We start from the raw sequence: 27,867 nt of genomic DNA, 5'->3' as shown, positions 1-27,867 counted from the left end.
CAGGGACAGAGTCACCCTTGGAGCAGGTGTTTACCTAGAGTCCATTAAGAGATGAGATGATATAAGAAAAGACAATGTAGAGACAAGATGATTCCTATTGTCACTGAAAGCATTTGAAGTGCCTAATCACATGCACTCATGGCCACAACAGTGAGGCACTGGGCGGCCCTGTAAGGAGTTCAACTCATGATGTAAATAGTGAGATATTTAGAAATTACCTGGATTTATAGAGCATTACTTAACAAAGCAACAACTTAGTTTGTCAGCTCCCTAGATTAATGACCCATACATTAATAAATGTATCATGGACTTAACAACATACATATGCTTGCATGCATGTCTGAATTACTGTTGAAGGCACACAACTTTTTGAATAAACACACGTTCAAAACTGTCCTTCCTACAAAAAGTGAGTTATTTGAATGTAACCTGATAAATGTTTCATGGTATTGTTTATTTTTTTTAACACATTCTTGGTAGCTTGATCATCCTAAAAGCCACAAGAAAATAATGCAAATCTGGTGTCACAAATCCATTATTGTCTCAACCTCAACTGAATCTCAAAGTAAAATTATTCAGATCAAAAATACTTGTGTATATTCAGGAATACAGCTCAGCGGCATAAGTGCCTGCCTGGCAAGCGCAGGTAACTGAGTGTGATTCTCCCCATCCAAAAAAAAAAAAAAAAATCACATATATTCTAAAATAGTTGTGTATTTATAATAGATTTTCTCCACAACAAATCTACAAAATATTTCCTGAAAATCAAGTTAGAATAAACCTTTTCAATTGTGTATTTCAAAGTGTTTCTACATTTTGGCAAATATTTTTTGATCTTTGTGTACCACTGACAAATGATTCAAATTACATGCTACAAACAGTCTCCAAATGACGTGAGTTGTGATACTTGGCAATGCTATATTTGAGTATTTTAAATGAAATTTAAAAATAAAACTGCAATCTTTAAATGGATAAGTCAATATTTAATAAAGAGAAAAGTCAAATAACAGGGCTAGGATATAGTTCAGTAATAAAGCAATCGCTTGGCATTCACCATCTTAAGCACAGCACTAAATTTAAAAAATAAATAAATACATTTATTTCAAGGTTTAAATTTGTATCAATTATTACCAAAAGAAATACAATTTTATCAGTTCCTCACATTACTTATCAATAACTAAACTGAGGAATGATTTAGTTTTAAGCAGGAAAACTACATTATGTTAGTGAAAAATCCTTCTATGTGATTTAAAAGGTCCTGTGACTACATAATGAGTAAAACAGACACTATAGAGTCCCAGATCTCATACCTTATATTTTAGAGGGAAAGCAAATAGTACATAAATTGAAAAAAATAAAAACAAAAAAATTGCATCTTCCAAGAACTAGAATAGGATAATGTAATAAAGACTGACAGGTACAGAACTTTTGTCAGAAACAATCTCTTTCCAAAGGTAGCAATTAAAGCCCAGGCTGCAGAACATCCCACCCACCCTTACCAAATCCAAGAAGAACAAGCAGAGGGAGGAATAACACCAGCCTCAAGGCTCGCTAAGAACAGCTGAGGGCCTGAGAGCAGAAGTGAGTCCATAAACGTTAACAGTTAGCGCTCTTGAAAAACCCATGCATCAGAAACACACATTAGGATTATTAAAATGGCACTAATATAAAATACTTGTGGCACACTTCCTGAATTAATAAGGAAGTCTGCAATACTTTCTAATTATCATTGGATTCTTTCTAAATGTTGTCACTAACTTTTGCTGATCTTTTATATCTGGAGCCAAACTATAGTTGTATCTGATAAAAAAAAAAAAGGTGCAGTTCTGAAATAAATATTGATTGACATTTTTTATATTAGTATCAAGATCAAAGTGAAACAACGGAAGTGGCTGCTGAAATGTCACTGACTTCTCTGACGTGAATGCCTGCCTGCTGTACTGCACAAGAATGTTCAATGGTAGATTTCCACAGGGTTTTTATTCTACTTATGACAACAGATACAGACACAACATACTTTTAATTTAAGCTTACAATAGTAAAATTCTCCAACTTTTTCTCAAGTGTAATTGACATAACATTAAATCAAACCCTGTTATCTAATGTTTGTCAATTTCTATCATAAATATTCCTTTCAAGTTAATTCCTTGCGATCAACATGAATGAAATGAGTATGAATTTAGGAAAAAATACATAGAAGCTTATTATTACAGAGTATTTCCAACACAAATATCCATGTATCACAGAGGCCTAGGAAAGAAACACAGAGGCCTAGGAAATAGTAAAATGTTATAAAATGATTTAGAAGAGATGAGCTTTTAACAGTTACTGTACTCATATATAATGCAATTATTGAAGTATAAGACTATACAGTATTTGTAATGGTTGCTTTCAGCAACTGGCTTTCAAAATTGTGTTAAATGTACTAAATGCACATTTAACAATTGTAACATGAGCTTCCCTCAAATACACTAGCTTAATACAATATAAAGTGACAAATGAGGCTTCAAATGTAAACACGGACATATCTGCTCAGGCCTTTGAAAACCAGTGCAAGGAGTTTTTATTTCATTTAAAAAATAAAGAAAAACCACTGCAGGGTTGAAATCTAGAGAAAGCTATGACTCAATCTGTGCTTAAAATGTTCCCTCTCAGTGCTCTGGGGAGCTGATTTTGAAAAGGTAGAACAACAACAACAACAAAAGCAGAACAAAAGCAGGGCGCCCAGCCAGAAATTTACTGTAAACAGTGTAGGTGAGAGATAATGAGGGGTTAGACGGCGTGTGCCAGTGGCACGGTGGTTTGAAGGCAGATTGCCAGGGCTTATTGATGCACTGAAATGGGGCAGCACAGCCCATAAATCAGATAAGAAATCCCACATATCATAGTCACAGGCACATAGAAATGCTTCTTTCTTCTCTTGGGTATCGTAAGAAAGTTTTCTGAAAGCTCAGTAAGGAAGGAGACAGAAAAGGCCAGATGCTCATCCGTTCCCCTTAGCCTGCCGGGCGGCCACTCAGCATTGCCCCAGAGTTGTCAGGCTCAGAGTCAGGGCTCAGACATCAGGACAGCTTGGTCTTAACTTGTAATTTCTAATACTTTATTTATTTATTTTTTGTTCCAGGGATTTAACCCACAACCTCCCATTTCCCAAGGAGGCTCCTATACCACTGAGCTAAACTCTGGCTCTTAATTTCTAATTCTTAACTATGATTTACAACAGGCAACTATAACGAAGTACTCAGACTTCCATTTAAACTTGTGTTTCAAGCCTCACAAATGCTAAGGGCAATGTGAAAGGCAAAGATAAGGGAAAAAGAGAAATTCAAGATGACTTCTAGATTTTTCCTTGGATATTAGTATGATTTACTGTTCAGTTGCCCACAAATCCATCTAATGCCAACAGACATCCAATCATAATTTTTTTTGAGGCAATTGACAAACTAGTTTAAAATTTTAAAGCTTTTTGTTAAAAACAATTTTAGATTAGTAGCACAAGCACCTGCCTGGCAAATGTGAGATTGTGAGTTCAATCCCCAGTACAAAACAAAACGAAAACACGGATGTGAAAAACATCCGTCCTATAGCTAGTGAGCCATACTGCAAAATCTTAGTAGTTCTGAATACACACAGAAAAATGAAGCAGAATACTATACAAATACATGGCAATTTATTATCAAATAACATTTACTGGAGATGACTTGCACTATTGGTAATACAATTTGAATATAAAGATTGTATTTTTAACTCATAACAAAAATATCATTAACTTATTAAATTATAAATGTAATTACTAATATTATAGGTAAAATACTTGTGATATTTAGTGAAAAATGGTTTCTGAAACAGTATTAGCAAATCACAAACCAGAGGGGAGAAAACAGTCATAACTAAATTTCAGCAAAATATTTTCATCCAAACTTATCTAAAGGGAGACAGAAGTTATTTGCAAAAAGAAAATAATAAAACCATTTTGTCAAGAATTCTTACAATCTAAGGTGGCTAAAAAAAAACAAGAAAAAATATGTATTTTTTCATTTTGTAGAAAAAGCTGTCCAAATGGCTAGCTAGAGTTGACAAAATGTTTGTCTAACTGATAATCAGAAAAAGAAAAATAAAAAAGAGTGAAACAACTTAATTCCTCTTGGGTACACAGAAATCAGCAAATGATACCACCAAGCTTAGTGTATTCTGGTAAAAGTGTTACAGGCAGCTGAGTTAGTTAGAAATACTACAGGCAGTGAGACAGAGCTAGGTTCTCCCTCCTACGAGCCAGTGCAGAAGCCCAGACACCTTGCAACTATGGGAGAGACAGACACTTCCTCCTTGGGTGAGACTTCAAGACAAAAGATCAAATAAGTGCATCCATATCCTAAGGACTGATATTCTAAATATCAATCAGGAAGTCAGGAGTCACCATTCCAACCCCATAGGGAAGAGTCACCGCTCTCTAAGAATGTCCACTCTCTACCTGACTGGCTTCCCCATTTGTCCCCATTTAATCAATTTTATCTGAACTGTTTTGGCTAACCATAGTTCTGTCCCACCTTATCCCCAACTGCTTTGTGAGTTCCCAGTTTTCTTACCTTGAAGCCTTCTCATCCCATGATTGTATTCTATAGAAGTCCCTAGAAAAGACAGAGTCCCTGGCAACCCGCTGGGGAAACTGTCTATGTCTCCATCAGATAGAAGCTTTCTTTCTCTCAATAAATATATTCTGTTCTTAACCTCCATTGTTCCCAAAATTCATTCTTCTATTTTAGAGAACACGAACTTGTACTGGACATAGTAGGTTGAGAGTTTCATTTCCTATATCAAGAAGGGAGCCCTCCTGTCCTGCTGCAGCTGAGAACTCATGCAACTATTCTGAAGAGCAAACTCTCCATACCTAGTGAAGTGTGATCAGCCTCTAAATTTATTGCCAAGAAATCTATTCATGCTGGCCTCCAAAGCACAAGTTATAGGACAATGTTTGGTACCTAATTTTTTTTTTTTATTTGTTTTGATTGTTGGTTTGGTTTTTAGGATTTTTTGACACAGGGTGTCGCTATGTGGTTCAGCCTGGCCCTGAACTCACTGTGTAGCCCAGGCTGGCTGTAATTCATGACAATCCTCTTCCTTCAGTCCTATAAGTGCAGGGATTACAGGCATGCAACACCACACCTGGGTTGGCATAGTTTTTCTGACCATAAGGAGTTGGAAGCATTCTAAGTGGATACATAAAATGTCAAATACACATATTATGGCCTAAGATAGTCAGATAAAATCAGGAGACTGGATGGACACAAAGTGATATGTGCACATGATGATATATGACACAGAGACAGAATACTTAGAAAATGGAACATGATGGAGTGAGGCTCACTGGACAAACTTTTTAGCAGTATAGGTAGAGCTCAAATACAGCATTTATTGAAAAATGCAATAGATAAGATGAATAGCACAATATCATCTATGTATTTATGTACAACGAAATTTTTTTCTGTCTATTTAAGGATAAAGTTAGATTGTCTTTTTTTTTTATTGGTTCCGGGGATCGAACTCATGACTGCCTGCTTCCAAGGCAGGCGCTTATGCCGCTGAGCTAAATCCCCAGCTGATAAAGTTAGATTGAAGAAAATTTGAACGTGAGACTGGGAGGATATACAAAAAAATACACCAGATTTAGGAAAGACAATGTGTTTGAGACAGGAGGAAAAAAATGTAATAATTTTCTACTGCAAATGAAACAAGCTAGGTGACACATTAGTACATTATCGTACCACTAGGGAGGTCAGGAATCTGGCGTGCTTCTTACAGGCCTAAAATCCAGTAGTAGGTCTAGGTCCCTTTCTGTGGGACTAGAGGAGAATTTTAGCTTCTAGGGTCCCCTTCTTTCACGATTTGTTACCTCCTGTTTCCACCTCGAAGGATCTTTGTGATGGCCAGTTCATCCAGGCTAATTTTTCTACCTCAAAGTTTCTAACTTACTTATACCTGCAGCATCCTTTTTGCCATGTGACATAACACATTCATAGATTCTAGATTTAATGGGATTATCCCTGGAGAAGGGAGTGGCATTAATTTGCTTACCACAGTGATAAAAATAAATAATAAAGACTGAACAACTTCAGGAGAGTGACAATAGTGCATCATCCAGTGACAAAGTCAATTCAGTTCTGCATGCCTGAGGCCAAAAGCGGAAAAAAGAAATTATAGGACTGTGTCCTTGCCAACAATGTCAAATGATGCTGAAAAGCCAATGAAGATGCAGACAAACAAAACAAACACTGAGTTGGGCAAATCTGGAATACTTAGTGGCCTTAATAAAACCATGTTAATGTGATGAGTAAGGAAGAGAGAGGACAGGATATGGGGCCAGGGCAGGTGAGAGTGCACAGCACTTTACAGTCTGTTTGTATGTTAAGGAAAACGTCTTTTACTTGAAAAGCCACAAAACAGAAAGCACATTTATGTAAATTATTCTATCCCCTTAATGGAATAACATGCAAATTCAACCACTGTAAACACTGTCAGAATCTGTTTCCAGTATCTTAGTTGAGGAAAACGTCCGATGAAAATGACTTATGCGGGGCTGGGGATTTAGCTCAGCGACATAAGCATCTGCTTTGCAAGCAGGCGATCGTGAGTTCAATCCCCGGTACCGATAAAAAGAAAAAAAAAAAAAAAAAATGACTTATGCAGTACTACCGCAACGGCATTAGAAGAACTGCATGAATACATTAAAAGAAAATACATGGCAGTATTCATAGTAATTGAATCCCTGCAGTTTCCCAATTTTTTTTATGGAAGCTAATCTTTTTAAAAATTTTTATTAAGTGTTTACATATAAGGGGACTCTTCAAAAATGTTTATTTAAACAACTAAAACCAAAATCTAAGTATTTCACTTAAATGTGTGTTATAATAAAGAACTATGGAATCAGAATGGAAATGGAACGGCATCTATTAACAGGAGCTCAGTTCATTAACTATGAGGAAGTTTATCAAATCTACACTCTTCGGTGCATGGAAGACAGGATAATCCTGTTAGCTAGGAGGTTTTATACCTACATTTAAGTTACATTCTTATCTTCATGTTTATCTTTTACTTACATACATATCCACATAACAAACGCAAAAGCTTTGAACTATTTCTAGTACCCAGAGTTCATAAATATTTATGTTAGTTTGTCACAGCTGATAATCACAATGTTACCACAGATGGTCAAAGGAACATGTGGAATGAGACCATTTAAAGTATTTTCAAAAACTCAACTAGCTCTGCTCTTGGAACACTAGCATATATTTTTATGTATCTCTAAGGTTCAATATACTCACTAAACTGGGGTTTTGCCTTTCCTTAGGTAATGTTTACTTCAATAACAAAGAAGGAAGACCACATTACAGTCACAAGGAAACTTTGCGAAAGCAACCATCTTTCCTTTTAGCAGAGAGCGCCCTCTGGAAATGTAAAGAGCAAGTGCCCTTCATGTGATCCAGCTGAACAGAGCTATTTCTTCCAGCTCTCTTCGGATAGGTCTGGAGTCTTGCTGGAGATGGGATCAAATCACCTCTGTTGAAGACATCAATGTCCATTTCTGATCTGTCAGTGTTTCCTCAGACACATCTCAGTCTTTAAGGACATAAAAAGGGCATCCTTGTGTGCATGAGAGCATGACAAGGTCTGGTTGGAGAGCCAACTGCATTCGAATTGCCCAACTGTCAAAAAACCCAGAACAAAACAAAACAAAACAACACTTGTCTGCAAAACAGCATCTGTTCCATCCCTGCCCTCACTAGCAGCCAGCTGTTTCCAGTTATTCTCACCTGCTGACCAGGTTCTCTCAGGTTGAACTCTCACTAGGGGTGAAGCAAAAACAGACAACCAAGACTGCCCAGTCAAGCTGTTTCAGGACTTTTTTCTGCTGCTGGGGTCACGAACTCCATCTACCCATCTTGCCCTGGATCTTTCATTTCCTATAACTCTTCCAGTGCTGGCAGTTTTGTGAGCTTTGGAAAGCTCCTCTTCCCTGCCTCTCACATCAACATTCTTGCATTTACGCTTACTAAGCCCCTGGCTTCTCACCATCCAGTTCAGTTGATCATAATGAAGCTGGGACTGGCATTGTGGGCCCTTGTATTTTTTTCTTTTGCAGAGTATTTCCTAACCTAGCCAGCTCTCTAGTTAGGTTAATGTTGTATGTCTTAACTTAATTTGTACCCCAAGTATGCCCTTTTGCTGTTTCTAACTTGATACTGTCATCAATAAATCACCAATGTTTATAGATTTCTTCTTTCCCAAAGTGTTTCTTTAATATGTCACCCTGAGTGTTGAATTTAGGTTAATCTTAAAATAAAATGATTTCAAGTTATATTATGCTGCATCCTCAAATTTTCTCCCTCAAAATTTCACTGTACTTAATCCAGATTTGAATTATATGTAATAATTCTAGTATCTAAAATATTTGGAAATATTATTAGATCTCTTAATATTAGATCTCTTAAAAAGGCCAAGGCCCAAGGATATAGTTCAGTGGTACAGTGCCTTCCTGGCAAGCATGACATTCTGAGTTCAATTCCCAGAACAAAGAAAGAAAGAAAGAAAGAAAGAAAGAAAGAAAGAAAGAATATTGCTTGAACTAAATATATTTGCTTTAAATGTGAAAATTAGAAAAGACTAGATTTTGATGGCAGACTGGCTGTGTTGGGTTCAAATCCTTTTGCTACTATGATTTTAGAGGTCTAAGATCAACTTCATTAGGCCTCGATTTCTCTATTGTAAAAGGGATAACAACAGTGTCCACATAATGGTTAATGTGTACTATCTTTACAAAGTGCATTAGTGATTCTATTTCCTCAGTAATAAGTTATCTCATGAATACTGACATTTCCAAAAATAGAAAATAGGTAATTAACCATTTGACTTTACATGTGGAAAAAAACAACATCGACTAAGAATGCTACGTAGAAAGGCTAAGGTCAAAAAATAAAGAAGAATATTTCCAATATTCAGTTAATTTTTTTTTCCAGGAGTTCCACCTTCTAGCCACAGAGGTTAGTAATACTGAAGGTGACAGAGAAATAGAAATTATCTCTGAGAAGCAACAATTAAGGTATGAAATTTTACAGATCATCAAGTTTATCCTAGTCTTTCATTATCTGCAAGAACTCACAGGTGTCACAGCCTAGGCACTATTTTGGCCCACATAGCTTGAAAGTGAGTCAGACTAAGAAGCCCGCCAGAGATGCTATGGTTTGAAGCCATATCACAAAGACTTCAAGATGCTTGAGATCGTAGGTAGAAACTGCCAAGGGTGCATGTTAGAAACATCATCTATACATCTTACTGCCAAGATTTCCCAAGAATCTGAGATTTATATCTAGGCTCTTATTCACCAGAAAACCCTTATCAATAATAAATTTGCCTGCCAAAGTGCTTATTCTTTTCTTTTATGACAGTGTTTTCCCAAATGAAGTCTGTTTTCTGACTACAGAGATTATGCACTACACCTTGTCCAGTGAAAGAAAAATCCCTTTTTCTCAGGAGTCCTGTATTCTTGATACCTAAAGGAACTGAGGCAAAGAAGCTGAAAATAATCCAGTCCTCCCTTCCAGGTGAGCTTTCATTTTGTACTTCACTATAGTTCCTCTAATCCCCACTTTCTCTCTGGGTCACGGTGTGCACCAATCACACAGAGGTTTCAAATCCCTGGTGATCATTTGAGATGCTACACAGTGCATGGCAGAGTCTGGCAATTGTGAGTGTGGACACTTTGAGAAATGATGGAAACAGATCAGAGACAGTGTTATCATCAGTTTTACTCTGCACTTAAGTCTTCCTGCACTAAATCTTCCTGCTGCTCCCAGGAACACCCCTGTATACAACATACATCATCCTAATTCGGACGGGAGGGGAACAGTCTCAAAGCGGAACTAATAGCTGAATTCCTTACACACACGTGCATGCATACCACACTCACACATGCACACACACACACACTGTATCCTGCAAAAATAATACTTGCAAATGAGTGCTTGAAGACTCATGGCTCACTCTGACCTTTGGGTCAATGATGTCAGAGAAACTATTTCTGAAAAGAGCTCTACAGTGGGAGCGAACAATCAGGACCCACAATAATGAGCAGCTCTTGAAGGTCACAGCTGTTGAGCAGCTAATTGTAACTTGCAAAGCTGAATCCCAAGTTATTAATGATCTTGCTGATAAAGTTTTTTTTTTTATTGTTGTTGTTGTTGTTTTTCCCACTCTAAATCATACACGTTTTTTTTTTTTTTAAACCTAACTTGGACAATAAAGCAAAGAGCAGAGCAGATTTCCTGTCTAGATGCCGTCATGCATAGCTGAATCCCCCAACACCACCACCTAAATACACACTCCAAACTGGTGACTGTCATACAAATTAAGGTACACCTTCTCATTCCAAAGTCAATGGTAAGAGATCATCGACTCTGCACACATAATGTTTTAGTTTGTTAACTGCTTATGACAGTAAAACATACTCAATGAACCAAGTAAGTAGTTTATTCTCAATGGATCTTCTTTTCTGTGCATGTGGTGGAACATACTACCTTCATTTGAAATACAGAAAATTATATGCACTAAAGTTGGGTCCAGAGAGGTGAAAATATTACTTCCTCAGGCCAACACAAATAATATTGGATGATGGAAAGGATTTCCTGCTTTTCTCAAGAGTTACTGTGCAGAAAGCAATGCAGAGCCAAGGATACGAAAGGCCTGATACTAGAAAATCATAGAGTACATCATACACAGACATTCTGTTCCAACAAGCATCCCAGTCCCCTGCAATGATGATGGGAAAGTGTTGCTCTTCTTTTTCTTTTCCTGTTTGATCCACCCTTTGTAATTTCCTCCAACTAGGAGTTATTTCTTCAGATTTCTATCACATATCTAGATATGCACATTTAAACACTGCACACCATACAGGTTAGTAACACAAGCTTGCTGGATGACAGAAACGAAATGCCTTCAGTAATGCCATTTCAGCTGGAAAGTTGCAGGGCTGCTCACCACAGCAAGCCACTGATGCTCTTGAAGGACTCCCAAGGCTGCCACAGAATGATGCAAGGCACTCACCTCCCCACCCCACCACCACCCATGGGGAATCAGGGAGCAGCTTCCACAAAGCCCAGAAACAAACAACTTAAATCAGAACTGCAGCCTATTAGTCTAATGCAAGTTAGAAATGGAGAAAACCTTATTACCTGCAGAATGCAAGTGGGAGAAAGGCAACTAATTAGTTCACTAAGATTCAGGTCTGTAAAGCTAATGCACACATACATCCTCACTCCCTTTTCTTTTCCTGTCCCCCAACGCGTGGTCTGAAATCAGGACCTTGCACTTGCCAGGCAGGCGATTATGCCACTGAGCTATATCTCCATCCCCTTTGTTTTTATTGCTCTGTGAAATAGGTTTCTATGTGACATGTCAATATTTTACTAGCAACTTTCTGCTTTCATAGGCAGTGGTCTCCACAACACAATTATTTTGCTATTTTTGTACCATAATAAATATCTGTTGTCTTAGCATTGTAAGCACTGAATATTAAAAACTCTGGCATATGATAAATAAAGCACGAGTCCTTAATTCAAGGATCCTAAAATGAAGAAAAAAAGGTGCAATGTATACATTTTATAAGCAAATATAATGTATACATGCACATATAAGTAATACACATAGTTCATATTCGTAATTCAAAAATTACTATAGGCATTTAAATGTAGCGCATTTAAGTGCCAAGTATCACCATCTGTATTTATACTAATTCTTATAAACTGCCAATAACACATAGATGAATGTTTCCCTCACTCCTGCTTCCCTGTAAAACTAGAAACATGAGGAACTCTTAGTACCTAAGTTATCTATTGAATCTCCTAAAATCTGGTATCAAATTGATATGACATCACACTAAGCAGGGGTGCAGACAAACTTCAGTAATGAATTTATTATTACCTTCATTTCCTTAAAGCTGGAAAAACAACAGCACAAAATTCCAAAGAGAAAAACATCTAACTCCCTACAGTCTAAGGTTACAAACTCAAACTGAGTCCTAGAACATTTTAGCCATGATAAGAGCTAAAATAAACAAATTTTCACACGCCAAGTTCAAATAGCCATATATTCTCAAAAGATTATTTTTTGAGATAGGAGCAAAGGCAGTTACTGTATGGTTAGATGCATTATTTAGCTGCAAATCCAACATAGAGCTTCTGTACCCTAAACACAGGATCTATTATGTAAGTATACCCCCTGCCTTGCACTAACATTTTTGTTTATGAATCTACAGACTCAGGAAACAACTAATTAGCAGAGGTAGTAAAAATTGTTAACCACATTTTCTTTACTGTCTCTTTCCACATCTCTATCTTTTTGGGGGCAATTTATGTATGTATATAGTTTTTCTCTTTGCAGAGGATATCCAAATCCATGGCAAAAATCTGATTTAATTAAATTGCCATTAGTTTCAAAATCCCCACAGAAGTGCCTTATGGACACTGGAAATACATCATGCTCAACATTAAAATCTTTAATTTTCTGAGAAACTGGTACTGTCTTCTTTGCCAATTGCTGAATTCAATGTACAGATAAAGAATATGAACATAAGTTGAATTGAAAGTCATAAAATATTTCTAAAATCCAATTGGGGGTTTAGCTCAGCAGCATAAGCACCTGCTTGGTAAATGCAAAGTTGTGAGATCAATCCCTAGTAAATGTTTTTAAAATCTTATATAATGATTTCAAAATTTTTTATTTAATACATTCCATTTTAAAAGAAATTAATAAAAGTGCTTTTAGTTTTTCAATTAGGTATGTGGTCATAATATCTCAAATATTTTGCCACAATTATAAATTAAAACTGCAATTTTGTGCATTTCAGTGATGTTAAAAGCATAATTTTTTATAAAAGTTCCATTTAGAGCCATTTTTAAATTTAAAAATGCATTTGTCTTCAGGGTAGAAATCTTATGAATAAACTCAAAAAGGATTTTTTTCTTTAAATATTAAATTCTACACTGAGTAAGAACTTTACTAATAGTCTACTCGACCTACCAGTGTTATACATGAGTTGTTACATAATTTATGTCAGTTGACATAGTTTTATAAGTAGCAGGCAATGGATTTATAACTAAAGCAACTATATAAATTATCACCTCAACCAAGATACTTTTGAAAGTAAAGGAGGGCACTGTTACTTTAGTAAACGTGGTATCTCTGGGCAAACGTGAGCATTTGGTTAGGCTAACTTTAATACACTCAGTACACACACACACACACACACACACACACACACACACACACTCATATATATGCTGTTTTGCTTCAAAAATATTCAACCTGGTATCGAAGATAGAAAAAGGGGTAAGTAAAATTTAGCCGTTAAATTACATGTTCTGTAGGGCAAGCTAGGAAGACACAGACAGAGTTTAAAAGATACATTACTAACACAGAGAGAGGTGGCTGTGAGCGGCTCAATAGCTGGCTCGCCTACCACATCTGAGATGCTGTTGATTCACAGCATCATGAAAGGATGGAGGAGGGACAGGAAAAAGAATATTGGGGGAGGAAGGACACAGTGAGACAGGAAGGGAAGGAAGGACCAAAGTGTTATTTAAAAAGGAATTCAAAGATCATAAATTTAAATACTCTATCACTCAGATCTTATCTCTCCAGGCTGACAGTCATTCCTGAAGCCAAATCTGCCAAACTTGGTGTACTGCCTGAGTCATTTTTCTCTCCTTCCCAAGACAAAACACTCAAAGCTGAAGGGGTTAAGATTTATTTAGCTCACAGTGTGTAGATAGATGTTTGACTCCTGATCGGCTAGCTCCAAGGCAGGGTGGCCTGGAGGGAAATGGCAGAAGAGACGCAGCAGAAGGACAGGACAGAAGAGAAACGTTCAAGGCAGGCAGAAAGTGACAAAAGCAACAAGGGACAACCATAGCTCTTTCTGTTGCTTACATCTCAACACAAGCTGCAATATTATGACCCTTTTTCTACTATAATAAATTCTGTGTATCAAAATCTCAATTACTAATTTTAAAGGTTAATCGCGGAGCTGGGTCCATACGTAGGAGACCCCACACCTCTCAAAGCACCTTCCATCCTCGGTGTGTCTCGGTTTATGTGGCCTTTGCATACTGCCAGCAGACATTGCTGCTGAGGTAGACTGTGAGTCAAGACCCTGTAGCCCTGCCTAGAAGAGGAGTCAAGTGTATTCTCTGCAATCCATGGAAAGCTATTCTAATTGTGTCAACTTTCACTGCAGCTTTGTCCTTGCTTCCAGTTAAAAATAAATAAACCATGGGATTCCAAAATCACAATGAGTCTCATAAACTTAAAGACTGACTTACTACTCCAAGCCATTACTGTATTGATACAAGTTCCCTTATGGTGGCATATATCTCCAAAATCCCAATAATTGTACTCACTTAAAAATGTCAGTGCCTTCAACAGACCAAGTTTAATTATGACCGCTTGGAATATAAAAATGAAAAACACAGAGTATACTCTTAAACAGAGTTCAAAGAAAAAAAGGGATGAGCAGGCAAGATGTGAACAAACCATACCCTACTTTCCTGGGATCAGGGAAGGCTTGATCAGAGAATGCGATACCAGAGCACAGAGTACACAGTGAAGCAGAAGAATATAATTGAGGACTAGCTCCATTGCTTATTGCATGCTATAGGCTCTAAGTACTGATGTGAATTAATGCCTTTAATATGACATCTTTTTTAACCCAGGATCAAACTCATGAATTGCACTTGCCTGACAGGTGCTTGCATCATTGAATTCTATCTCTGGCCCACTTAATACAACTTTATGAGTTATTACTGTCTATGTTACTACTTAAAAATAAAAAGAACACATACATACCGAGGTCACACATCTTATATTTGAGTCATGGATGGAGACACCAGGCATTCTGGACCGAAAACCCACCTTCTTCTTCACTGTATTATACTGCTTGGTACTGCAAATGACCCAAACTAACAGATGACGAGGAGGGAGAGGGGAGCGGGGAGAGTAGGGCACAGTTTTGAGAGAATGCGAACCAAGGAAAGCGGCGTGTGAACACTGAGCGGCTGTGAGCAAATGCAGAAGTCATGTCTGTTAAAGTAAGAAGGTCACGGCGGCCGGAGTATTTGAAGTACTTGTTCACAAAACTCTACAGACTATAAATTGTATGGAAATAAGCTCAAAATTCGGTTAGTACTATAATTCCCTCAGAGGGGCACTGTAGCATGGAAAAACAACCTTGGAAATGTTCAAAAAAACAACTGTCGTTTTAAAACATCAAAATTCCTCATGAAAGTATAAAAATTCCACATAGAAGTGTCTGAGTTATGACAAATATTTAAGTGGAATTTATGCTTATGCCAGAATTCTAGCCATGGGCTTACCATTTGCAATTTATTTAAATTCCATAGGTATAAGCATCACATGTATACATATAGATATGCACTAATATGTATATGGCAGTTAAAGATGAAAGAAATAAAATCTCAGGTTTCATACAAGTATACACATATCAACAATAGCATGCTGCTACCCATCCATCTGGTTTTGATTTCCTGAGACTGAGTTACCTATTTTCCTCAGTGCTATGGGTTAAATTTCGGGCCTTGTGCATAGTACATGAGGACTCTGCTACTGGTCTGTACTTCTAACCCCAACAAATTCCAGAGATTTCTAAGAATTACTGCTTTTACTGTTTAATAAACAAATAATGATCTCTATGAAATTTTGTAAGAAAAAGTGTAGCTAATAAGTAAATTTGTTTTTCATATTTTTAGCTTTTTTGTTTTGATGGTTCGTTAATGGCAAATATTTTCCCATAATCCTTAAATATTAAAATAGCATCCAAGAGTGCTCACTTTTTGTTATGAATTACAGAACAAATTTCCACCTGTGATTAAAAATATCTCAATTTTTTTCTCTATTCCATGGAGTATTACAATAATGCTAGAAAACCTTAAAGTTTTATTATTTTATTTTAGCATGCTTTCAGCAGAACATTAGCCTGGTGATTTACAATTAGCCAACAGTCAAAACAAAAAAGGAAACTGAAACAGTGGTACATACTTGCAATCATATCTACTCTAGATGTTGAGACAGGAAGGTCACAAGTTAAAATCCAGCCTGGGTAACTTAGGGAGACTCTGTCCCAAAAATAGTAATAATAAGCTTGAGCTATATAGCCCAGGGCTAGAGCACTTCTTCAATATTCTCAAGGATATGGGTTTGATCCCTAGCATAAAAGTAAAAAAAAAAAAAAACTGCAATATCAACATGGAAGAAAATCACTAAACTTTTATCAAATTTCCTCACTTCTATCACATGTACTCAGAAACCTAATCTTCTGTTATTTGCTCATCTTCCATGGAGGACGTTTGAGAAAGGTCACTGAGTCAGTAATTTATCAGTGAGAATCAAAACCACTCTCATGCCATCATCTATTGAGCTCATGCACTGGCATCATTCTGTTACATATGTATGAACCGCCTATGGCTGAGCATCAGCACAGGCTGTCAGAGGGGTACAGTGCAGAGCGAGCTTGGGATTTAAATTAGCCAGTTTTATCAATCTGGATCACCTTCAATGGTTTTTATTCTTCCATAATGTGTGGCCCCAATCAATATCTCTCCTTGCCCATTTTATTTTGGCGATCTCAACAACTCCAATGGCTTTGGCACCTCTACATCCAAAAATTCCCAACTTTCATCACTAGCAGTAACTTTTCTCTTGATACTGAGATTCACATGTTCCAATTTAGCTTCCCATTTGCACCGCTTACTCAGTACTTTTAGGACCAAATTCACCCTTTATTTCTGGAAAGTCAAAGCAGCCTCTTGATGTCCTAATTCTGTGAATGGTACCACCCTATCACCTAGGCATCTTTGATTCTTCCCTCAACCTTACCTCCTACATCCAATTAGTAACTGCGTACCGCAGATTCGGGCTCTGCACATCCTCACATCGTCCCCTTCTTTCCATTACGGTGCCAGCTCCCAGTTCAGACTCTCATTACCTTCTGCCCTGCGGCAACAGCCTCACTGATTTCTCTACTTTCAATCCTCTCTCCAGCCCAAGTTTTCCTCCATAATCATGGCAGGTTCTACACTGCAGCTCTAACAAAGACCTTGCAGAGAATCTGCACTACAGAAAAACATTATGTACAAAGTCTCACCCTGACATTTAAGACCCCCTACAAGACTGCTGCGACCTACCTTATAAAACTTTCATCCCACTTCTTCCTCATGTTCTTATTGTCCGTTAAATTACACTACTCTGTTACATAAAAAAGTCCCAATTTTCTCCAACTGTAATCTTGTTCACAAAATTCATTTCCCTGGCATATCCTCTGCTATCACTTTCCAGCTACACTTGCAAATTATCCTAAGAGTTTTTCAAGAGTTAGTTACTACAGTACCATATATTTAAAAAGCTGTATCTATCTGCTCCCCATCATCTCATACCAGGAATTACATTGTTCTTTTTAAAAACATTTTAACACTTCACTGACACTATATCCCACTAAATCATAGAATCACTTGTACGCCTTTTTACCTAGTCCCTTTCACCAGCAAATGGGAAGTCAGGAGGAAAGAAGCAGCCTTACAGAGGGCATATTATATACTTTATACACAAAACAATATGCAAATTAAACTATTCTGTTTCCGCTATGCATACTCAATGTTCCTCTACCCAAATAATAATCCATAATTATACTCCTAATATAAAGCCAGTATTTCAGAACATAATTTTGACTCATCCAACAGAAAAAGAAGTATTAGCAAAGGAGTAAATGAGTTCATTGAAAACTCTTCATGAGTCTTCCATTATCTTAATTGTGGTGTGATTATTACAAAACAAAAAGTCAAAAGGAAAGTTAACAATAAATGACATTTACTGGAGTTCAAGAACTATATAAATAATAAACAGTAAAGCTGAGCCTGAACATAAATCTCTGACCTGAAAGACTGTGAATTAACTATGTTACACACTACTGGTCTCTCTGTAACAAAATATTAAAAAAATAAATTTAAGAGTTAAAGGCATACCTAATAACTAAGCAAATGGAAAAGTAATAGTATTTTATGAAATAAAGAGTTGGGACAATGTGATCAACTTACCCAAAGATATAGATGAGAGAATAAATTAAAATACCCGACTATTCCTGACATACACGCTCTTACATAAGCTTACATAAGTAGAAAATACAGCCTGAAGCGACAAGCATAGGTAATCTGTAAAAATACTGAGTGTTCAGTGTAGTATTCCCTATCCTCCCTTCCTTTAAATTTTACAGTTGGGTTAGTGCTTCCATACCTATAATGAAAGTTTCTATCGAGAATACACCTCAGATCTCTTATTTCTACATATTGTTTGAGTTAACGAAAAACTAAACACAAGGCATTCTTAAGTAACTGACTCTTCCTGAAAAGTATCTGCTGTTAGTATGAATGTCTGTTATGCTTTGTCTCTAGATGTCTTTCCAAAGCCTGATATGATCGTGGCTTTTTTTTTGAAGGTGGCTGAATCTACAGTGTGTGATTGATTAGTAGTGCAAAACTGGGATTAAGGGTGGAGAATGGCTGGATAAATCCATTAATTAACTGGCACCACCTAATCCAAGTAGGGATTAGAGTATGACATAAGGGACAGAAAGAGGCTTGTGTCACTCTCTCTTGTTGCTTTTGCAGTCTTCTGGTGCATGAACTATTACCCTCTGCCACGTGCCACCCTGCCTTGGAGCCAGCTGATTATGAACTGAAACCTCAACAAACTGTGAGCTAAATACACTTTTGTTCCTTTAATTTTGGGTGTTGGGTATTTTGCCTTGGCAACAAAAACAGTAAGTAAGATACTTTGTATGATTTATAGTTTTGGTAAATCAAAACTTTAGTGGTCAAAATATGCCTGTAAGTATTTTCCTCATCTTTTCAAATGCAAAGGGAATATTAAAGTAAAATTTTTGCAAACAAATCAAAGACAGGATTTTTATCACATTTTCTTAGAAATATTTGAAGGTAAAACTCATGAATACCTTTATTTTCAATTGATACAGCTATCATTCAGATATTTATACCATTTGGAAAAGAAATGTGTCCTACAGAAACTTATGTTTAGGGCTACAAAGCATTTTTCAAAATTTTAAGACCTGACCTACTTCCCTAGAGGGCTTTTACTCTTTTTTCCAACAAAAAATATAGTATGACCCTGGATGTGCACACGAATTCTGCAGAGCAATGTGGGAAGAATATATTTTGCATATCAATTAGACAAAAAGTATTCTACACTGCAGCCTTACTGAAAGACACAAATAAATGTGGACAGAAGCTTTTATCTGAAATAATATTATAGTGTCATATAAAGCAAGAAAGCTAACACAGCACTTTGAAAGCCACATCATATTATTTTTCTGTAGTAAGAGTTACATCCAAAAGGCTGAGCTTATAAAACAGAAGGTTTCCTGTTGCTGTGGGAACATTAATCTCAGTTCTTCTGCTAGAATTCTTTTCTGCTCCTCACCTCCCCACAAATTCTACCCTTTATCTATACCATACTGGAATAACAACATTAGAAACAACTTTTCAAAAATATTATGGATATTGTAAGGATAGCATCACTGTCAACAAAAATAACACTAATAACATGAGAGACAAAATCTCAGATTTCCCAGGGATCATACATTAAATGAAATGAAATTAAAGCAGAAATTATTTACCCCATGATGTATATTTACATCTGCATGTACAACTTCTAGACACTCTAATCAAAAAGTAGGAGAATAGGAAGTTTCCTTAAGCATAGGGGTAACTGTGGGTGCACTTGGAGGGAAGTCACCTTAATCACATTTTGCTAAGCTAAAGCAGAGTAGAGGACAGAGTATTTTCTCACCAGTAAAAGTAATATCTACCAAAGTACGGAAGGATGGGGTCAAGGCTTCTCTAGGAAAGTGATAAAATTTTTCTATGTCTGAGTTTTGTCTTTGTCTGCTGGTTACAGCACGATGCCACTTCTTGTTCCTGAGTACATTCTTTGACTTTCCGAGGCTAGGTACCATGTAGCTAAAGATCATGTAGGACACAAGGGATGTGATTTTGAAGTAAGAGGAAATGTGCTCCCTACTACCTCACATACTAGATGTTGGTGTTCTGGCTCACATGGATTTAAAGCATCCTTCATGCACCTCTTGGCGTTTTTATTGATTCCAATCTCCGTGATGTGCCCTATCAGGGTGGATTCTACACTGCTAAGATGATCTAGTGCTGTGCCTCTTTCAAGGTGTTGCAAATGGCATAACAAACACATTTTGTCATCCTTACCCCTCCTGCAGGAGTTTACTGAAATGTCAGAACAGGTCAAATTCTGTGATACTTGCAACTGTGGTCTTGAACCTGTATCTTGGAGCACAGTTTTATTTTTAAGACTTTTATACAAGGAAAACATCAACCATTTTCTCAAGATAAAACATCACTTTAGATAATTATCAAGGACTATGTTATTTTAATAATGTTTTAAATAAGCAAGGCATGATTCAAGATCCATTTCTGAGGCATTCTCAAAAGACACACAGGGACGAATTTTTGTTCTTATTAATTGTCTGTTGGGTTACATTGTTAATGAGGGCAAAAAGGAACAGGACCCTGCTTCTTTCCTGAATTTGACAGGGAATAATGTGTGAGAAACCCTATGAATAGTAAGTATATCTAGATCTGCATGACGGTTAAGCTTGTCAAGTTGACTGATTTAGGAGCTGCCTGGGGATGAGTAAAGCCCACATTCAGGTGTATCTGGTGGGTCACAGAGGAGTGACTTTGGGAACCACAGCTGGTCCCTTGTCCTTTCCTCTCTGGAGTTGTTACCTGAGCTGCTTCCAGCTTCCTAGGGCTAAGCGGTTTTGTTCTGCTTTGTTGTTCTACTATGACATGTTTGCTATTCAGCCAGCTGAACTGAAAGAATCCATGAGCCAATTTAAAATCCATTAATTTTATTTTATTTTTTTGTACCAGGGATTGAACTCATGACCTCGTGTTTGCCAAGTAGGCACTTACACCGCTGGGCTAAATACCCAGCCCAGAAGCCCAATAAATTGTGTGGGTATCTCCTTTTTTAAATCTTTCTTTCCTTTTTTTTTTTTTTTTTTTTTTTTTTTTGGTGTGTGTGTGTGTGTGTGTGTGTGTGTGTGTGTGTACAACAACAAGAAAACCGACTAAGACAGTCTGAGAAGACAGAAAAGCTCAAAATTCAGGTCTAATCTTGGCTCTAGCATATCCCTGCTAGGAATTGCTAGGGAATAAAAAGATTGAATGAAAACCCTGCTTGTCAGGCTGCAGCTTAGCTGCCATTGAATCTTCAGAAGCACATACTCTGACTCAGCAGGGCCAGGTAGAAAATTCCTCCACGTGCACTGCAGAACCTGGTGTCCCAGCACTGACTCTATAGCACATTACTACTGTGGGGCTGTGGCCCATGCGATTTCCAGTAATGTGACTCACTAGATAAGGAAGATGGACTCAACCCAACTAGGGTTAAATTCTCTTTCCTGTTAATCTGAGTTTAAAGGCAAAACTGGCAAGTGCCAGTTGGCGGTGGGTATTGCCAGTGAGAGGAACGGTGCACAACCTGAGATCACAATCCCTCACAGTGAGCCAGGAAAGACAGGTTTAGCAAAGATAATGAACAGGAGAATTGGCAGAATAGAAAAACATATAAACAAAAACAACTAAGTAGCTCACTGGGCTTACTTACTAATCTCTAGAATCTGGTACTTGAGCACTTCCATTTGCATAAAAGTTATGTACTCCTCAACTACTATATCAGCATTTAGCAGCCCAAATCCAACACAGATACGTGAACACATGACGCAAGTTTGCCTTTTCTTTGAAGACCTTTATCGCTTTGGGTGCAGACAGAAAGTGTCCTCCAGCAAGCATTCAACGATCAAAGTTGGGGAGTTCTCCATCTTTATCTTCGAGGAATTGAGCGTAGCTTCCAGCATTATTTGTACTGAAATCAGTGTTACTGGGAAATGAAATGTGTGCAAGAATGAATGAGGAATGAAGCAACCTCCATGATATTTTAAAGGCTGATGTAGTTTCAATTAAATTTAAAACTTAAGAGTTTTCTTGTTTATAATTATAAAATTGCCATCCATAAATATTATAATCTAATGAAGTTGTGGTAGAATTTGATGCAGTTCTCCAGAGGAACTGATAGAATTCACAAGTCCCTTAGAAAAGCTTTGAGGCTTCTACAAAGGGGACTTTAAAAAGAGTGTGGGGTGGAGTTTTCAGTTTTCTTGTCACACCTGGAATGCTTAGTCTGCTTTCCAAGCACAAAACTGAATGAACCTGACAGCCTGCCTGTGGTCTGCAGGAGGGATATTTGTAGGACCTCTGAAGGAACTCTGTATGCATCCACATAAAGGTTACAAATCAAGCAAAGGATAAGCTGATATAAAACACATTAACATCCCTTTAGCTTCTAGGGAAAGTCTTCATACCTAGTCATTAGCTGGGCAATCTGCCCTCAGAGCTCCTTCTGCCTTAAAATGCAAAAAAGAAACCTGACTCGAGATTTTTTAAATTCTTTATGCTTTGCTGCTGTACCGTGAAGTCGTAATTTCTGTGAACCCAAATACTCATTAACTCTCAAGTGCTATTAGCTATCAAGAGTCAAATGAATCCAAAGGGGAGAAAAAAAGAGCAAAAAGTCACTTTAGACCAACAAAAGGGGTTTTGATTTGTTATTATGGTTGTTTATATGGCACCTGCACGTGTCTGTTTCACTATCTATAGAAAAAATGAGATTAACATTTAAAAAGCAATATCAATTTTTTAAAATCAAACTGAATGATCAAGACAAATTTTATTTTATTTTTAATATCTGTCCAAGTCCTTTAGCTAAGGTACCACCTACCCAGAGAGATTATGCCTGTAATATTTACATACTCTTCTTTATTCTTTCCATGGGGAGTGCTCTTAAGTGACCTTCATTCACTTGGTCTCACTGAAACAAACTCCTTTGTAGCAACTTTCTGAGAGAACACTGCATCACAAAACTAGCATGATTCTGCAAGCTCCTTTGATTTCACATGATGTTTACCTTTGTCTCTATGAGGTCCCATGACACCTGCCTGCACTTTTACTTTTGTCTCTGTCTGAAACAAAATACGCTGTCACTATAGCCCAGAGTGATGCAACTTGGCAATGTGTGCCCTTTTTCCCTGGATTCGGCACCATACGACTTCCGGCTCCTTCCCAGAATCAAAGAGGTAACCATGAATGAGAAACTTTTTTTTTTTCCTGGTATTGGAAATTGCACTCAGAACGCTGCGCTTGCCGGGCAGGCGTTGTGCCACTGAGCTGTATTCCCTTGAGAAATACGTTCAACAGATTCAGGACATCATGACAGCCACAACAGCATAACTAAAGCTGGTCATGAAGAAACTTTCCAGAACTGCTTTGGAAAGTGGCAAATGGTTAAGTGTGTTGTAAGAGACGCAAAGCAGTTTTAGGGGATTAATGGTCATGTGCATGTCACTGTGCACTTACTGAGTGTTTTATAAATTATTGGTAGGGTAGATGACTGGTTTGTGACAAGACTCTGCAATCGTGCTTCCCAACTAAATTCCTTCTGACCTTTTTTTGTATTGTGGCACACACACCAAATTCTATGATATATTCCCTGGGAATTTCAGCAATAAGAATGCCTATAAAGAGTTTTGTGAGAAAAAAAAGAAAAATATACTGCCAAATATTATGGAAAAACAAAATACAAATTAGTAGGGAAGAGACTCAATATTCAGTTTTGCACAAATGTTGCATAAATTCTTCAGAGGCATTTGAAGAGCTGGGTGTCACTCAGTATACTTGCTAGTTCCAAAAGTAATATGGCTAACTACTTTGCAACATTTTCAGGAGAATATTACGGTGTTTCACAACCATAGCTTTTCTATTAAATTTTATGCTGTAACCAAATATATGTAATTATTTTTTTATTTATTTTTTTGTCTTTTTCGTTTTTATTGGTACCAGGGATCGAACTCAGGACTGCCACTGAGCTAAATCCCCAGCCCATATATGTAATTCTTAATAAGGTGTCTTCCTCGTAAACCTTTTAATACACTGTTTTTTTTTTTTTTTCAAAGAAGCAGATGTTCAGAAATATGAAAGCATCTCTTATAGAGCCTTAAACTTTTACGATAGTTGAAACTGTCACTAATAATAATTTAAAACTTCCTGCAATAATGCAAATATACTTCAAATCCAATGAAAAAATGTAAACGAAATATTTGAAAATAAGAATAAGGCTATAATACAGAACAGCCATGCATTATTGAAACAACTGGCTAGCACATCCAATGGTTGCAGACAGTAAATATATGAAAGCCACATTCGGGCACTGCCCAGCCACCCCCGACCGCTCTACCCACCGCTGGCCGCACCTTGGGCTGCAATCTGCGCTCCTTGGGCACCTGGACCACGAACTCCTCTGGCAGCTGCACGGGGCCCTTGTCCACGGTGAGCAGTGGCGCGCTCCGCGGCCGGCTGCTGAAGCAGATGTCCGGGCGGCAGAGCACCTCCTGGGCTGCGCTCGGCGTGTCGCAGCGGAGAAGCAAGGGCTGGATGTCGCTCACTGTGCTTGCCACCTGCGGGGACCGCAGGGCGCACATCAGACCCGCACTGCTCAGCTGGTTCCATCAGCCCCAGCGGAGCCTATTTCCAGGCAGCGCCCTGCTGCAGGCCACAGGCTCTGGACTCCAGCCACCCAGGACCCTCAGAAACCCTGGACCTGAGGGACCAACCTCCTGAGTGCTGGTAGGAGGTCTAGTTAAACGCTATTCTAATTCAGAAAACAAACAAACAAAAACAAAAACAAAAACAAAAACAAAAACAAAAACAAAAACACCTTCCTGATTAATCCATAGCACTGATTATAAAACTGAACACAATTATTGAAAGAAGAGTAAGCTAGCTACCTGCACAAAATAAAAACGTTATAAAAATTTTATTTAGATTTTTATAGTTACAACACTCTTGATACAAATTATGGGCACCAGTATCTATACGAGTGAATAAAATTATTGGTTACTGAGCTCGTTTTGCACAAAACAGCTTGATAGCGTAATAGTTGAAATTTTCAAAAGGTGATTTTTTTTGTTATTTATTTTGTTTTGTTTGGGTATGGTTACACTTACATGGACTCTTCTATATTTATTTATATGTTTTCAGGTTATTTAGCTGACATTTTTTGAAAGAGACTACGAAGTGTTATGGATATTAACGTGGAAAGGATATACATACATTTTTTCATCATTTATATACACAATGATTTTACTGACAAATGGTACATATTAAATAAATGAATAAATATGGAAGACCAAGACAGTAATGAAAAAATAAAATTATACACATAGGATTTTTAAATAATTCACAAAACAGCCATCCATACATTATATGCTATGAAAAAGACAGCTATTTAAGTACAGGTTTTTTTTTTTTTTTTTTTTTTTTTGTTTGTTTGTTTTGTTTTTTTTTTTTTTTTTTGGTAAATCCACACATAAAACATATATTTCTCTACATTCACTGCAATTTATTAAGTGTACGAAAGATAATAAAAACATACCTACCAAAAGAAATAAAATATTTTACAAAGGAAAATATCTTGATCTCCACAAATATGTTAGCATATTATAACATGCATGTTTAAAAATACATTAGGAACACTATATTAACTATCATTAAGCAGCAGAGAAATTAGGAAAATCAATAATGTAAGAGAAGTTCATGATCATCATTCTAACGCGAGATTACAGTTACTATAATGTATTGTTTCATATATTTACAAATTGAGAATAAAAAATATATCCCCATAAATTATATATATATATATATATATATATAAAACAAATGTATCTCTTATAGCAGAAGTCATATTATAATATCTGTTAATCCATGTAAGTCTGATACCGTGCCCTAAAACAAAAATTTAAATTTCACCATTACAATATAGGATCATTAAATATATATGTAAAGGTAATCTGGATGTCACTGATAGCCTATGCAAATGAAACAGGTGTCCAGGAAGAGAACAAGTTTCAAGAACAAAATGTTGTGAAAATCTAAAACTCTAAATAAACACTTCCTTTGATGTTCCATGTCAGAGGCCTCATTTCTAAGTTTTCAACCTGTATATATGTATAATGATATAGCCTGTCATTGCCCAAAATGACAATGTGACTGTTTTAATATATCTTCGCAGTTTTTATGGAGACCATGTTTCCCTAATATTTATATGCAAATACTACACGGAAGGAAATGAAAAGACATTATAGCAAAAGTAGAGAAAAGCATGTTATTTTATAAGCTTCAGGAATAATAGTAGAAAGATTTGATCCTTAGTCAAGTTCAGTTATATCACATTTGAGTAATGGAACATATGTTTACTGTTCATTCACTTGACAAATACTTATCAAACACCCATCAGGTGCCAGGTCTCCTTGTAGGTGGTAGAGAATTTGAAGAACAAGAGACCACACACCTACTTTAATGACTCACTCATTGAGAAAGAGCAATAGAGAATACACAAATATATTTTTAAAAGTACTTTTAGCTTTGAGTAGTCTACAGAAAATTTAAATAGGGTAATTTGTAAAGGCTACATGCTTGAGGTTTAAAGAAGACACCTACACCGAGAACTCTCTCAGGCTTTAATGAAACTTGGCATTGTTAGTTACACAAACATGAGAAGGAAAGAGCAGTCTACACACTGCAAAAGCCTCCATGCTGTAGCAACACAGGTATGTTCAAGAAACAGCACAACAGCCGGCCTGGTGGCACATCCCTGTGATCCCAGCACTTAAGAGACTAAGTAAGGTAGAAAGATTGTCACATGTATAAGACCAGCCTTCGCTAGTGAGCTCAGGGTGTGAGTGAATCATAGAGAAAGGCTGGAGATCCTGTCGTTAAATAGATGGATAGATACACAGGTAGATACATAGGTAGTTAGATAGATGGATAGATAGCACCTAGGCATATATAGGCACAGTGGGCAAGAGAAGCCCGCTGGAGTGACTTCAGAAAGTAAACAGCCAGACTATAAACTTGGTAAACCAGAGTCAAGTGTTTAGTATGTAAAGCATTTGTGTAAGATAGTTAATAAAACTCCTGGGAAGAAAGTGTATGGCATGGCAGGGAAATCATCATCATCATCATCATCATCATCATCGTCGTCGTCGTCATCATCTCCTATGGGCTAGAGATCAAATATTTCCAAAAAGGATTGATTTCTAGATTAGCTAGAAAATGACAATTGATTTAAGTGCATATACAATGGAATAAAACATCAGCTGACTGATGTAACAGTGTCTGTAACTAAAAGAATCTCAAGTAAAAAATAACAATGCTTCAGGCACAACTAGACAATAAACTCCTGCATACCTAGAAAGACTAGATTTATATTGCGGAACAAAAGAATTTTATGAACCTAGGGGGAAAAATGAAAAATATCAGTTTATTTAAACTTAACTTTTAAGCTAGAGGGAATAAAACTTTGATGTATTTCATCAAAACTAAGGTAATTTATGTGTCTGTAGCTAATATCCATTAAATTGTCCATCTCTGTGTGTTAAAAAATCACAGGCACTGATCAAAACTGGAAGGTTCATGTCCTCTGTGCACATGGACAGGGACTATTAGGACAGAGATCACATCTTTTATTCTAAAAATACATTTTATATGCTCTTCCTAAGATATTGTGTGAGTTTTATAAATATATTTGTCTTCCTGAAGCCACTGTAACAAAAATACTTTTTTAAAGAGTCTCACTGTGTAGGCCAGC

At 37.0% G+C, this 27,867-nt stretch overlaps 1 protein-coding gene across 41 annotated transcripts in view; it reads right to left on the bottom strand.

Annotated features, from left to right (window-relative positions):
* Positions 1-27,867, bottom strand: part of Adgrl3 (adhesion G protein-coupled receptor L3) — a 798,686-nt gene that overhangs the window by 481,690 nt on the left and 289,129 nt on the right. For 23 of the 41 annotated variants that reach the window (XM_063240383.1, XM_063240357.1, XM_063240358.1 and 20 more), the window contains one exon: positions 24,461-24,676. The exons of 1 other annotated variant lie outside the window; for it this stretch is intronic. In XM_063240383.1, coding sequence (XP_063096453.1) covers positions 24,461-24,676 — 216 coding nt within the window. Of the gene's footprint in view, positions 1-24,460; positions 24,677-27,867 lie in introns of those variants that run through there. 17 more of the 41 variants (XM_063240359.1, XM_063240351.1, XM_063240361.1 and 14 more) reach the window with 2 other exon arrangements.

Source organism: Cavia porcellus, unplaced genomic scaffold, assembly GCF_034190915.1.
Source record: "Cavia porcellus strain 051 isolate PalLab524CR breed Dunkin Hartley unplaced genomic scaffold, mCavPor4.1 scaffold_30, whole genome shotgun sequence".
Classification (NCBI taxonomy): domain Eukaryota; kingdom Metazoa; phylum Chordata; class Mammalia; order Rodentia; family Caviidae; genus Cavia; species Cavia porcellus.
The sequence above is the reverse complement of the archived record's forward strand: the minus strand, read 5'-3'. Positions and strand labels throughout refer to the sequence as shown.